Source organism: Panthera leo, chromosome A1, assembly GCF_018350215.1.
Source record: "Panthera leo isolate Ple1 chromosome A1, P.leo_Ple1_pat1.1, whole genome shotgun sequence".
NCBI lineage: Eukaryota > Metazoa > Chordata > Mammalia > Carnivora > Felidae > Panthera > Panthera leo.
The window spans coordinates 229,504,109-229,519,917 of NC_056679.1; the positions used below are offsets into that span (position 1 = coordinate 229,504,109).

A 15,809-nucleotide genomic window follows, 5' to 3' on the forward strand; every position below is an offset into this window, starting at 1 on the left:
TGCAAGTCTAGCTAATGAAATAAGTTTTGAGTCCCACAGTATGCAAGGGATTTGGAATTTGAAGTAGGTGGGACCTGCACCCTGGGAGAAGAAAGAAACAGGTCTCTATGACAACACAGTGTGAGGGCCTGGGTAGTGACAGAATGAGAGGGCACTTGAAAGGATGAGACGTCATGGGTTATAGACAGAGGGTAGCCAGTTCAAGAGGAGCAATGACCTCATCGTGGCCAAAGGGGTTATTGCTGAATCAGAGAGGAGGAATCAAGTAACAGTGGCATGAGAAGACTAGGTGGCTCATTGAATTAGATGATGGTGTGACACCAGAATCCATCAGTTAATTTTTTGAAGGTGGCAATATCTGATGTCAAAGTCTGTTGGTTTGCAAACTGGAGCCCATACTCAAGGGCAGGGAGGGACTGAAGAAGGCAACAGACCACTCTAGACTGGTAGGTGGCAGGTTTAATAAACAAGAGAACTTATTTACAAGGCTCACCTTGGGTGGCTATGGCACAAGTAGATTTCTGTACTGCCCACTGGCCAGAATCTTAAAAGTTTCTATAGGCCTTAATTGGGTTCAGTCACATACCCTACCACCACATTTCTACCACCGGGCTATATTCTTAGAGAAGCTTCTGGGAGTGGGGAAGGTGAGCAGACACGCATTCATTCCAAGGACAGGGGAGGGAGTATGGAGCCTGTAGTTGGCCGGATCCAGCTTAAGGGTTAACTGGTTTTCAAGAACTATTTAAGTTCTTGATGACCTCCTCCAGTAAAGTCATCGGTTGCTGGGCAGCAGTGACTAAAGAAGGAACGAGTTTGAATACTTACAAAATGTAAAATAAGAATTTTATTTTCTTTTTGTGTGATGGAGGTCAATAAAAGATAGCGTTGAATGTGGTCCTTGAATTGAAAGCAGGAGAATTTGGCCTTCTAAAGTGCACATAAGATTACAACATGTACGTTTATATCCCAAACTCATGTTTGGGAAATGAAAGTTTAGAATATTTATTTGGACCTCATGAAATCTTATTACTTATGGTCATAAGAGTTCATATTGGGAAGGATGCTCTGTATATGAGGGCTGCCTGCTTTTGCTATTTTTCTCATCCCAGCCAACTTTGCTGAATTTCTTGTTGCATCATCTGTGAAAGTCCCATGGAGGTTCTTAAGATAGTGTTTTGTTCCATAGGCTTACTTCACACCAGTGGGGCACAGCCCTCTTACAAGCTTTGGTTTATCCAGGTTGCTGATTTGAAGCAGCACATGCCTTTTCCTGACATCTGTATTTCATCTTGGACGTAGGCGTCCGCAGAGAGGACGTATCAATAATACGTGATATTACTGGCCTGCTAACATCGGTTCCCCAGTGCCCCCATACTCGCCTCCCGGGGGAGGTAAGAGAAAGAAGCTGAGAACATCCAACCCCAGGCTGCCTTAATAAGATGCCACAGACAGAGGGGCTTCAGCAGCAGAAATATATTTTCTTACAGTTCTAGAGGCCAGAAGTCCAAGATTGAAGTTGTTGGCTTATGTTTTTGCTGAGAATGCTCTTTTTGGCTGCTCGCTTCTCTCTGTGTCCTCACAAGGTGGAAAGAGCTCTGGTCTTTTCCTCTTTTTTGTAAGGGCAACAGTTCCACCCTTAGAAGCCCCACCCTCGTAACTGCATTTAACCTAAATTACCTCCCTGAAGGCCCCATGTCCAAATATGGTCACCTTGGGCATTAGGGCTTCAGCATATGGATTTGGGGCAGAGGTGGGGCCAGGGATGGGGGTATGAGTCAACACAGTTGAGTCCGTAACACTCATGCATGCGCAGGTATAGCACAGCACGACTTGTGGTTTTGTATTTTCTGGACATAGAACTTGTTAGTACCAAGTTCTGCTAGAGAACAAACCCACTAACATGTGACAGTATCTGTCCCTCATTATTGTCCCTTTTTCTCATGTCGAAGATGCTTCCGTCTAAAATGTAGTTTAGATATTTGCCGATTAGCATGTGACTAGCGATAGAAAGACTTCCTACACAGTCGTTGTATAAAGAGAATAAGAGGTGTTGTACGTAGGATCAATAAATCTGTAGGAAAATGTGCACTGTACTTGTTGCCAAAGAGAAAACAAATCAAAGGGATGCATTTTTCTATATCAAATTGGTAAAAGCAGGAGAAGATAATAGAGGCCAGTCTTGTTCACATTGTGGGGGGGGGGGGGGGGGACATTCTCATGGGCAGATATGTTGAACCAGCCTGGCGGCAGGGAAACTCGTTCTGGCTCTCCAAAGTCTGAAACCTGCACTGGTTCCTCATTCCATCAACACCACTTTATCTATTGAAAATGTCACAGACATAACAGTAGGGTAAAAGTTACAAATAAGAGATAGTAAATTATGATGCCTTACGAATACTAAGTATTCGTGACATTTTAAAACTGTAGAATCATTTTTGTTGACATAAGACACAGTTCATGCTATGATGGTGAACAAAGTTTAAAAACACATCGAGAATATTACATTAGGACTCCATTATGTAACACTCATTACATAGAATGTGTTCAATCAGAAAAAAACATTCTGTCAGAGAAGCCTAAACCAATACACCAACGTAAATATACTTATCTCGGGTGGCAGAATTACTTGAGGATGCCTCTTCCTTGGTGTTGGGTTTTTTTTTTTTTTCCTTTCTTATTGTCTCTCTACATTTTCCAGATTTCCTGGATTTAACACAGAATATCTCCTCATTTTGGTGGATTAGTTCTAATTAAAACTAAAGCACTTGGCGATTTACTGCCAAGTCAGAAGGCTTAAAGCTTTTTACACTTACCATTAGGCAGTCCACAGCTTGGTTGCCGTAGTCTTCACGTGGCCCTGCCTCTCTTCTTGTGCTGTGAGCTCAAAGGATTAGGAGTGGAGGTCGGGCAGTCTTACTCATACACAGGGATGGCCAACGGTCGAATTAAATCTGGGTGTGAAAAATCACGAGCCATGGAAATGATTCCCAGTCATTTCCATTCAGGCACAATGGCTAGCCGTGACTCTGGATGGTGGGCCTTGAAGGCCTTGAAGCATTCACTTTTTTTCTGTCGTTGCTGTAAGGAGAAAGGGGGGGAAGTAAACAGACTTAATTATTCCTTACAGTGTGTGGGTCAGAGTTGTCCGGTGCCTGAGGATTTACCTTGATTCAATGCCTATTAAATCCCACATTTTATTATGACAGGTTACCCTCCTACTTTTAAGAGTAACATTTTAGAGAAATTGGTGTGTAGACTAGCATTTATGAGGCAGCACCACAGGTAATGGGAAATAGGCCAATGCATCACAGGACTCTAGGAATAAAGAGGGAGAAAACCCGGGTTCTAGGCCCAATTATATAAATAACTTAGAGACTTTAGACAATTTCTTTGTCAAAAAATATATCGATAATAATGCTGGTCCAAAATCTAGATTCACATGGACCTGACAAAATTTGGAAAACATGAAAGCTAAAATAATTTAAAATATGTAAGACTCATCCGTTCCCATCTTGAGGGCGTCCCCTTTGGAAGAGGTAGAGTCCCCTTTGGAAGCCAGTGACATGGATACAGGCGGAGATGCAAGGCCGGGGAGGGGGGTGACTTTGCATGTAAGAACTGCCATTTTCCTTTCTTCTTGCTTTCTGCCTTCCCCCCCTTCCCCCCATTCTCACACTTTTCCTAATTAGAAGGGCTTGGCTTCCAGGCTCTGTTACCTGGGCACAACATTTGTTGATCTGTTTATCTAAATCCTTATAATTATAAGGCTTGATCAAACAGGATACTACGTGTGAAAGCAAGTGGAATATAAAACTGTGCTTTATTATTATCTTCTCAACCCCACCACCATAATTATTTAAATCACTTTCTTTCATCTTGTTAGTATCCATCACCTAAAATACCTTCTGGTTTTTAGCCATGGTTACGTTTTGCCAAACTATGTTTAACTTGATCTTTACTCTTTGCTCGAATCTTGCTTGCAAATATTATTTTCCCGAAACCTCCTATAAATTCTGTTTGTAACCGATTTATCTTTTCAGTGCTATTCTAATCGTCGTTGATATTATTATTACAATTTTTACTTAAAAAATGACAACAAATCAAAACTAATTTGGAAAGTCCAGTGAAAAAATTAGATGACCACCTTTTTCATACATTTTAAGGAACATTCTATAATAGAACCTGTTTCAGATAGCATAGCCCTAGTTAATAACTGCTAGCAAATATAGGTAATATCACAGTGCAAGGGTTCCTATGAAAATGATGTTGTTGACTGGAAAACCCAGGCTGCTCAGATACAGTAGAACAGGAAATACTCTAACATTCACATAGCACTGGTTCCCGGAGGGGCATGTGATATGATAGTTGGAGGCAAGAAAACCACCTTTATTTACTCCCAGACTTTTATTTGAATAGTGGTTTTGTAGTGCTCTGGTAAAAATTGTTATTGGTTAATTATTATTTCCCCTGCTAATGAGCACTGCTAGATTATATATATAATGAGTACTTTAGTCTTATTTATTTGTTAGGGAAAGATAACGGGAAAAAATAACTTTCGGGATGCTGTTTTTAACCTGTACAATGGTGTCCATTTATGAATTGAGCTGATGTTATTTGAGTTTCTTCTTTCTTTTATAAACTCAGAAAAAAATAAACTGTGGCAAATGAGCCTTGGCAGCTTTAAAAAGCTTTCATCTGCCGTAGGTCACAGAGAGGGAACTTGGTAAATATTTGTGGAGTGGGCTAGGTATTTAGTATTCACAGTACTAATCTTCTTATGTTAATTCATGAATTCCCTTAATTATTTCTAAATTATTGATCATTTATTTTTGTGATTTCCTTATAAAGGGGAATATTGAATAGATTTTCTTTGAGATGGAAATACACCAATACACAAGTAATAAAATTATGTAAAACAGAAATAAAATAGTAGATCAGCTGGCTTTTTTTTAAAAAAAAGACTCAGTACTTCATTTCTTTTCTCTTTTTTTTCTTTCTTCTTTTTTTTTTTTTTTTTGCTTCTTATTATTTCTTCTTCCACTTACTTCAAATACAAAACAGAAAATTGTGAGTGTATCTTAGAATTTGGTTGGGGTGAGAAAGGAGAAACGATTCTGTTTACTTGTGTTGTTTCCTATTCTATAATGATGTCGTGTGCCTTCTCTGTAGTTCATAATTTTCATTTTTCCCAAGGGGAGTGCTTAAGGTTCCTGACAGTTGTATCTGTTTGCCATGGCGACATCTCACATCGCATTCAACATGTCCCTCTGCATTGCAGGAGCTATGCCTGTCCCAGACCAGCCTTCGTCCACCTCAGAGAAGACCAGCTCCCTGAGCCCTGGCCTGACCACCTCCAATGGGGATGGCTCAGAAACGGAAACCACCTCCTCCATCCTCGCCTCGGTCAAAGAGCAGGTAGAAACGTTCCACTTTTGTGACCTACTTATGGGCGCACTTTAGAACTTGTTCTTTCAGGTGAACCCGTGATGACTCAGCTACGTTGGAAGAAACTTACGATTTTCTGGCCAAATGTTGGTTTTTAGCATAAAAATATTAAAATTGGGTTATAATTGCCATTGGAGAGTGGATTCATATGTTTTATGTTTTCATTCATGATTTAGGCACTTTTCGTTGAGAAATATTCCACAGGGGGTAAAAAACAAACAAACAAACAAACAAAAACACTTTACAGTCAAAATTCCCTATATGGGTGAAGTTTTGGAAGATTTGGTGATGGACCTTTTATTTAATACTGCTAAATGCTGAGGCCAAATAATTGGTCTTTAGAAAAGATAAAGTCTAATCAACAATCAAAATATATCCACAAGTCTAAAAAATTAGTATGTGTGACAGCAGATGAATTCTGTGTTGGGTCAAGGCAATTGGTCTTTACAGTATCTCTGAGATAGATCTGGAAGAACTGTGTTTTAGAACTTTCCCTATAAAACTAATTAAAATCTGAATGCTTCTTCCCCCGACATTACTTTGCCTTAAAATGAATAAGTAAATAAAGTCTGAAGTCTTAGATCAAAAAAACAACAACAACAAAAAAACCGTTTCAGAAAAGTTATGTTTCTTGTAAATAAAGGGTGGCAAATAATCAAAGAAAGCTGGAAAACCAAGATTTTTTTCTCACTTCTTTTAGCATGTGCTAGAATATAAATCATAATTTTTTTAAAGAAATTGAAAAAGCATCCTGTGTTTGGTTTATATGATTCAGGGATGCTGAATAAGCAGCAGAAGTGGCCAGGCTATCAATAGAGTAGCTGAGGAAAGATCCATTGACAGAAGGGATCGATGATGCTCTCAGTCAAAGTGTGCCCTCGGGTCAGGAAGTGTATGACTAAGTGGGTACACAAAGCAAGTTGAATAGAGTAATTGGATAATCTGGTTTTTGAAAATGGTCTGTAAGCAGGAAATTGAGGCACAGGCCGTATTCCTTGATGAGTTTGCTACCAAAAGCACACTCATGAGCGTGCTGACTCTTTTTAAGGAGTAATTGAAGAAAGGAACGAAGGTTCATGCCAGTTCCCATACTCAAGATAGTGCTTTGTTAAAGTTGGTCTATGCCACGGTTTCTTACTCACGTATGATCTGGAAGTCTTTGGGCCAGTAACATTGGACTAGTGACAAAATATAAAACAGGAGGAATAAACTGAACAAGAAAATGACAAGACCTGTCTGATGAAAAGTATAGCATTTCATCAGAAGACATAAAGTAATTAGGAATAAATGGCAAGGTATGCTATGATCCATAATAATATCACTTTCTCCCAAATAAAGGTATAAACTTTAGGCTATGGTAATAAGGATCTTACGGCTGATTGTCTCTTTGACAAACTGGAATAAACTATTGTAAAAATTACATGGGAAGGATAAGTATATGAGAGTTACAAGGAAATTTTTGGTAGAGAGATTTTACCTTACCAAACATACTCATCACTATAGTGTCCAGTGGGTCCAAAATGTTCTCTCTGTAGGACATAACTGAGGGCTCAGAAACACAAGGACACATTCAACATAAAATCGTAGAAAAAATAGGCCAAGAGAAAATATGTGCCAAAAATATGATGAAGTGTTGATACAGTTAGTATATTAATGCTTCCTAATGTTGATGAGAGAAAAAGAAATACAGAATAGAAAAGTAGGCAAAAAATACGAACAGCAATTCACAGAAGAAAAATGTAAAAGACCAATGAATACATGCAAATGTTTTATACTCTACTGATCAGGGATATAAAATTCAAGATGGAAATGATTTTCTTTAATCTACCAAACAGACAAACATTAAAAAATAGTATATATTGTAATCTACCTAAGGGTTAAGGTTTGAGGAAATTCACATTCTTTGTCACTTTATATGGAAATGTGTATTGCTGTAACCTTTGTTTAAAATGAAATGTTGCTATGAATTGGCATTTATAGTGTTCAGTAGCCTTTGATTTGTTGTGCCTAGACATGGATAGTATAGAAATGGGTGACCTAGATCATAAGGTTTTATGTATATGGGTGTTTATTGAAAAATTATCTAGGATAGAAAAAATAGAACAATAATGATAAGTTGAAAAACAAGGTGTATCTTTTTTAATGTTTATTTTTGAGAGAGTGAGAGAGCATGAGTGACTGGAGGAGGGGCAGAGAGAGAGAGACACACACACAGAATCCGAAGCAGGTTCTATGCTCTGAGCTATCAGTACAGAGCCTGATGCGTGGCTCAAACTCATGAACTGCGAGATCATGACATGAGCCGAAGTCAGATGCTTAACCAACTGAGCCACCCAGTTTCCCCAAGGTGTATCTTTTATATAAAAGCTATATCCTTTTTATGTAGTTATTAATAAAATGAGTTGGAGCTATATATTATATCTTTGAAAAATTCCGTGAGAACTTTAAAAAACAACATAATAAATATTTTTGTTTATGTTTATGAACATCTAGAAAAGTGTAGGAGGAAATAAATCAAACTATCAACATTGGTTACCATATGTGTTTCCGATTAGATGGAGGTAGAGTATAGGGAAGACAATCACAAATGAGAGAAAGAATTGGGAGATTGGAATAGATATTAGTTGGATACTAGGAGATGCTACTTCTGCTGAGATAGTGATGTTTGTAGTCGAGAGAGTGGATAAGCTGCTTGAAGCAAAAATACATTGCTATAAATAACATGGCCTCTCCAAATCCTTGATGAAGATTTAATAAAAACTTATTGTGAAGAGTTTTTTGAAATAATTAAAATAAGTCCAGCGTTCATTTTTGGATGGCAAAGGTTAGATTCTTTGTGGCAGGAAACTAACGTGAACAGGTGTGACAGTCTGTCCTGGAAGCCGAGTAGAGGATCTGGAAGCCTCCGCATCAGAGGTTCAGGCATCATCAGGTCCTGTGGGCAGCGTGTGCCCATGTTAAGGCCAGATCCACCAGCAGCCAGGTCCATGGACTTCCTTGGGTGGCCTGGTGCAAACAAGCAATTTTTTTCTTCACTGAAGATTTTCGTCCTAAATTATTTTTAAGGTTTGCATCATTTCTTTTCCTGAGGTCTAGGCTATTATCTATGGAGCCAAAGCTAAGTTAAATATATGTGAAAAAAAAAATTAGCTGAGATGAAAGAAAACTGACTTTGGCCATTAAATGTCTTTTATGATTTTAATAATTATGTACATAAAATATTTATAAATATGTTCATTTGCCTATTGCTTGCCTGGTCCTCTTTGGTGCTAATGGGAAATAGCTTTCTTGACTAAAAGTCCTATTTATTAAGTTAGAAAGTTTGAAGGAAGAAATTTTATGGCATCACTCTTATGTGCTACCCCAGTGCTGTCTCCTTGGACATCAGTTCTGCAGGAGAGAAGTCATTCTTTATCACAGCAGGCATATATTCTGAGCTAACTGCCAAGTGATAGGTTGCATAATTTATTTACTCATTCATTAAACGTATTGAGCACTTTATATATGCAAAGTACAATAACGATGAAAGAAATACATGTATAAAGAACACTCAGTTTGACAGTTTATTGGAATAAGTTGTTATGGAGAGTAATAATGTAAGTTTTTAGACAGGCAGTTAACATTGCATAGAAACAAATTCTGGTTTATAACCACAGAATGAGCTTAAGTCATGCCAAGCCCTGTGTCATGAAATGTGTCCACATGACATGTATGGCATGACTAAGATATTTGTAATCTGAGTCCTAGAGACCTTGCACCCAAGCAGTCATGGGTTACTCCATGAAAAGGTGTTCATTGATTTATTTCTTTGTTCTAATTTCCCATCTTGATTGCTTTTAGCTGGTAAATTTTACACTTTCATATTAACATAAATAGAACCATGATTTATGTTATACTCTATGGGTAATTTTCTGTATTTCAGACACATCTGTCTCATTTCCAAGTTATCAAGTTTCTCTATGGGGCATTAAGAGAGAGGGACCTAATTCCTATTTCCTCTCCTGTAAACAAGCGTCCTTCACCAGAAGAGGAGGGGGGTGGGTGGAGGACAAGCATGTGATGACTTCGTTCATGTGATTTGGATACATAACTTAGAGCAGGTGATTGATAGCCATTCATTATATATAGCAGCCCCAAACGTGGGGTGTCTTAAAGGGGTGAGAACAATGAAGGGATTCTTTTTTAAGGATGGTAGGTATCCCTATGATGATGGCAGTGACTTATAGAAAGTGAAGTTTATGATGCTTTAAAGGGGGGGAAATAACAGGGAGAAAAGTTACTGGGTAGATGAGAGTGAATGGATCTAGTGCATCAGAGAAAAGAATGGCTTTTGGAACAAAGACAGTTCATCCATGAGAATGGAAAAGAGGCAAAGTGCATGGTCTCAGGTCACGCGATGGCTTGGTGTTGGAAACTGTGGTATTTCTTCCCCTCTCTTCAGATGAGCACAGTCATCTTGTTTGAGTTGGACTTGTTTGGAGTGAGCTGGGCTAAGCAGAGGTGGGGAGGGGAGGCATTGGAGATGAGGGATGCAAGACAGCCATTATAACGATGGATCTTAGAAGTGACATAGAGTGGAAGCGAGGAAAGAGAAATTGTTAGTGACAATGCATTCGCAGTGAGTGTGCGCAGATGGTGATAGCTTGAGAGCTGTGTGCTCAAAATCAAGAATTAGAAAGTCATGATTGTTAATGTTTAGACCTAGGTTGTGACTCTTTGAGATGAGATCAAAATGAGAAAAGAGAGCAAAATTTTTTTGACTCTGGGAAAGGTGGTGGGGAGTCATGACAATGCCAGGACAGTGGTCTCCAGGAGAAGGGACAGTGCTCGCGTCGCCCATGTGGAGGGGTGTGACTGTGAGAAGCACGATAATGTTCGCTTGTGGTTGCCTAAGAGTAGTAGTCCTGGTGTTCGCCCGTGTGTTTTCATTGTTTTTAATTGTCACAGTGCTGGTCTACACAATTAGATAAGAATTTATATTTGTTTACACTATGTAACCTTGTCTTTGTATTTTGCCTTAAATCAACATGGTACCCCTTTGCTCTTAAGAAAACCATGACTTTCCTAAAAATATATTCATTTCGAAAGAATATTTCTTTTCCTTCAGGTAACTATTGTTTCATTTGATCATCACACAATTCCAACACTGGCATCCAAATAGTCTTCTCGTATAAGCTAGAAAATTACGGGGCATTTTAAAGACCTTTAGAACTCATATAGTTCATTGATCTTTGTAAATTATGACTCAGATAAGTGTGTTTTTTGTAATAATTCAACCAGTGAAGTACATTTAAAAATGAATAGGTTACATAGAAATTGTAGGTATATAACAGTATATGCCAGTGTCTCATTTCGTTGTATTTTTCAGTAGTGTTTATCAAATGCCAACACTGTGCTTAGAACTAACCTTCCCTGGGTGATACACAAATCTGAACTCTGACTTCTACTATTTAGCAGTGAAGTTAGAAGACAAACCTATATAGAAATGTATAAAACATTTAAAAACTTATAGACAAAATTTTAAGGAAACTCTCTAGTCTATTTACTTAAAAATTCCAAGTAATTTATACTAATAAGAACATTCCTTAACTTGACAGTATTTATAACCCTAGACACTATTGCTACAGTAATTTCTCTTGTTTTTTTTTTTTTTTTTTGTTTTGCTTTGTTTTTTGTTTTTACTTTGCACAAGGATTGCAATCATGTTCTTGATTTTAGAGGAAATTTTTGGTACCATTATTTAAAATACTGATTATTTTCTAGGTGGTAAAACAGAAGATTTCTTGCTTTTAATCACTTTTGTTACTATTTTTAATAGAGGGGAAAGTAGGAGTGAAGACATTTCTGACCTCCCACTATGGGCAAAGCTACTGCACAGAGTACTTCATACATGGTATGTCCTGTGAAGGCACGAAACAAGCATTTTAAAACATTCTTCTTACACGGAATCTAAAGAAATCTTGATATTTTACATTGACTCATGGTGAGGATAGCATGCCTTTATTTTTATTTAGTTTCTTTTATTTATAATTAAAAAAATTTTTTTTAATGTGTATTTATTTTTGAAAGAGAGCGAGAGAGTGGGGGAGGGTAGTGAGAGAGGGAGACACAGAATCGGAAGCAGGCTCCAGGCTCCGAGCTGTCAGCACAGCGCCCAACATGGGGCTCGAACTCACGAACTGCGAGGTCATGACCTGAGCCGAAGTCAGACGATCAACTGACTGAGCCACCCAGGCGCCTCTATTTATAATTTTTAAATTCCATTAGCTCTGTATAAAAAGCATATGATTGGGAAAGAGCACATTATAAAATCCTCCTTTAATTAGTCTTTGTCCTGTGCCACATGTCATTGCCAAGTCTTTCAGCATTGGTAGTGTTACTGTAATGTGGAACAGTAGTTTCTGATAACATGATGTGAAAAATGACCTGTGATGATTAATCACTTTCCAAACTATGTCTTGGGAAAGCATCTTATGAAAGTAATGACACAATTATCATCCATGAAAAGGAGGAAATTAAAACACCTTTGGGAAAGGTCAAGAAGATAGGGAAGGATTATCTGCAAAGACTAGTGAACTTTATATTCATGTAGTCAGAGAAAAAAGAATTCTATGTATCAAAGTGCCACAAGTGGAACTCTTTCCATATATTAAAATTAAAATGAGAATTGCTCGATGATTTTGAATTTATTTCTTGTTTCAAGCCAGATGTAGATTGAAAATGGGGGGAGAAAGCATATTTTCCCCCTTGCTTTCATTGTTAGAACATAAACCATGGTAGGAACAGTCATGACCTTTTTCGAGATGTGAACTGAGCTATGAAGTTGCAAGCCAGGAGTCTGCGGATCTGGGTCCTGGTAGAGGGTGTGGTTTGGAAGAAGGAAGGGCAGATCCTGGAGTCGGCAAGGATCAGAAAGCCTTGTGGATGGATATCGCATGCACAGACATGGTGCAGACAGGCTGACCAGACTAGGTGTTTAGATTCGCAGCAAGCTAAAGAAGGAAATTAAGTGGTGTATGTAGCAGTGTGGAGCTCCAGGTAGGAAGGAAGGGGACTGGTCAGGTGGCAGCGGGTTGATGGAACTTGCTGGGTATGAAACAGTCTGTTTCTTTGTGGATCCTGGATCTGTTACATCGCAAAAATGATGACCGAAGCTTGAGAGAGCGGAGCAACGAGTGTCCTAAACCGCTTGTCTAAGGTCTTGGGAATTGGTGCTAGGAGTTCTAGTCACTGGTGAATATTCTGGAAGTGTGGATGGGTCATCTCCCTCCCTTCCTCCTCCTGCCTGCCATGCTCTTTTGTATATATTCTGTTCTTGCCTGTAAGTTATTTTGAATTTTTCCCTTAAAATTTGACTTTGTAACGCTTCTCAAGACACACATATACTTATCTACCTTTTTAATCACCCCAAATTCTAAGAATTAATTCGTTTGGATGCTGTCTGTTCTGTTCCCTTTGAAGCTATTAGGAGTTGGGTTTTCCAGGCACTGGAGGCTATGATGGGAAAAATAAAAATGGACTAAGCTTTTATATGCTAAATTAGAAGATAAGCTCTTAGGGGCGCCTGGGTGGCTCAGCCGGTAAGGTGTCCGACTTCAGCTCAGGGCATGATCTCACAGTCTGTGAGTTCGAGCCCCACGTTGGGCTCTGTGCTGACAGCTCAGAGCCTGGAGCCTGCTTCAGATTCTGTGTCTCCCTCTCTCTCTGCCCCTCCCCTGCTCATGCTCTGTCTCTCTCTCTGTCTCAAAAATAAATAAAAACATTAAGAAAAATTTAAAAAAAGAAGGCAAGCTTTTAATATGTGGGGTTTTGTAACATGACATTATAGTGCCTTTCTAATGCCTCTTTTATATTTATCATTAGAATTCATTGCTAAATATTCATATGTGAAATCACATTGACCATTTTAATATGATATTTTATAAAGTTTCTGTGAATTTTCCATTATAAAGTAATTCATACACATTGTAAAAAAGTTTAAAAACTCAGAAAGGAATGAAGATAAAAATTTTATTTGGGAGTCATATTGCAGCTAGAGATTGGTGTAAATATTTGGGAAGGGCCCTTCTAAGATTTTTATATGAATATGTAATTATTTATACAACATTTTTATTTTCCTTTATAAATTTTTTATACTTCCTCGTATACTTAATATTATAGTAAGACTATTTTTCATATCACTATTGTATTAAAACCTAAACAGATACACTGTGAGTTAACATTATAATTTTATTGAACCTTTCCATCTTTGTTGATCTCCTAGGTTGATTCAATTTTCTCAGAATGAAACAAAAATGCCATGTCACACTTCCTTGTACATAAATCATTGGGTCTACTTTGACAGAACCTGCCTGGAGCAAAGTTTTGAGAAAGACTTTAAAGACCCTTACAAACTCACTGGGAAAATATGTCATAATTAGTTACTGATAAGAGCCACAGGCAGGACTTACAAAGCAGGAGCTCCAGGGGTATTAGTCAGTGCCCTTGTACAGGGTTTGCAAAGTAGGAAATTAACAAGCAGAATATTCTAGAGGGAATAAATGGGGGAAACATGTTCAGTATTCAGAACAACTGAACCAAATATGGTGGAAACAGTAAAGATAAACATATAAAATACGATAGGACAAGAAAACATTGTTAAATAGTATCTCAAAATCACAAAAATGTTTTTAATATAGACACTACATTTCATTAAAATGTACATATTTTTATAAAATATAAATGACATACTTCTGTTAACTCTTTATGTAAAACTTATTTCATGAGATCTGTAAGTAATGACTGTTACTCTAGTAATTATTTCATCCAGTGTCTTCTGTTGATGACCAAAGAAACTCATTTTAAAATGGTATTTAATTTGCTTACCTCAAGCCATATAAGAAATTGCCATAGAACTGAAATGAGAAAATTAGCTTGTTTTATTCTGAATCCAGTGCTCTTTTCACTGTACTGCATTCTCTCTCAATTCAGGTATAATAATGGGGCTTCAATATATTGTCTAATATTTCTCCCAAAAAAACATTTCTCTATGGCCAAAGTTTGCTGAGGTCAGGTTAAATGATGCCCCTGCCTGCCTTGCTCTCATTTAACTAGGAAAAGAGAGGCAGACAACTTCATATCCATTTGATCTGCAATATATTTTTGCAATCTGAAGGAATCATGAATGAGATTCTAAACAAAAGGAATTCACACGCCTAGGTGGCTCAGTTGGTTAAGCGTCCGACTTGGGCTCAGGTCATAATCTCACGGTTCGTGGATTCGAACCCCTTGACAGGCTCTGTGCTGACAGCTCAGAGCCTGGAGCCTGCTTCGGATTCTGTGTCTCTCCCTCTCTCTCTGTTCCTCTCCCCATTCACGCTCTGTCTCTCTCAGTCTCCCAAAAATAAATGTTAAAAAAAAAATTCAAGGAATTTACGCACCTCATTGTTAATGTGTGTAGAGAAAATGTGGTATGAAACAAGAACTGTGAGCTCAATACCACGGCTTTCTTTTCATTGAACATTCCTGTTTCCAAGAATCAGTGGTGTGGACGGAAGTTTTCTCTAGCATGCATCAGTGACACAGGTAAACACGCCCGCGGCAGCCCATCGATCATGTTCAAGTTGCTGTCATTCAGCTGCAGTCATTAAAGGAAAATGTGCAGGTTCATGCCCCAGGCTCTAAATGAGCTGGCTCCATGGCCTGCTGCCATAAAAAAAACCTGAAGATCAGCATCCTCCTCCTTGATAATGACAAGTTCTGATTTTCACATTCTTCACAGCGTCTCCAGAAGTAGCTGGACCACTTGCCTAATTACTAGGAGACAGAAGGACTCAACAAGACCAAAACAAACAAAAGTCGCTTAGGACAGGTAATCCTCAGCATTTAGTAGCCAGTTCTAAAGAGCTGCATTCAGCAGTCAATAGATGTTACCTGGGGGTGCATTTTACAGCTTAGACGGGTATCCTGGAGGGTCTGCTAGGTGCAGGAGTTATGTTCAGAATTAAAAATTAGAATTACATTGGGGCGCCTGGGTGGCTCAGTCGGTTAAGCGTCTGACTTCAGCTCAGGTCACGATCTCGTGGTCTGTGAGTTCGAGCCCCACATCGGGCTCTGGGCTGATGGCTCATAGCCCGGAGCCTGTTTCCGATTCTGTGTCTCCCTCTCTCTCTGCCCCTCCCCCGTTCATGCTCTGTCTCTCTCTGTCTCAAAAATAAACGTTAAAAAAAAATTAAAAAAAAATTAGGATTACATTGAATTCAATCTAAGATCATGTCATAGTTGTAGGCAAAGACGAGCAATCCCGCGTGCAGTTTGGTGCTGCTGTCTGCCCTGTTTTGGGAAGCAGAACTCCGAGGTGTCAACCAAGGGCATTTCAATCT

At 38.6% G+C, this 15,809-nt stretch overlaps 1 protein-coding gene across 3 annotated transcripts in view; it reads left to right on the forward strand.

Annotated features, from left to right (window-relative positions):
* The window catches only part of CTNND2 (catenin delta 2), a 925,778-nt gene that overhangs the window by 154,274 nt on the left and 755,695 nt on the right, over positions 1 to 15,809 (forward strand). For 2 of the 3 annotated variants that reach the window (XM_042953076.1, XM_042953088.1), the window contains exon 1: positions 5,186 to 5,418. In XM_042953076.1, coding sequence (XP_042809010.1) covers positions 5,236 to 5,418 — 183 coding nt within the window. In that variant the 5' untranslated portion in view covers positions 5,186 to 5,235. Of the gene's footprint in view, positions 1 to 5,185; positions 5,419 to 15,809 lie in introns of those variants that run through there. The other variant, XM_042953082.1, reaches the window with a different exon arrangement.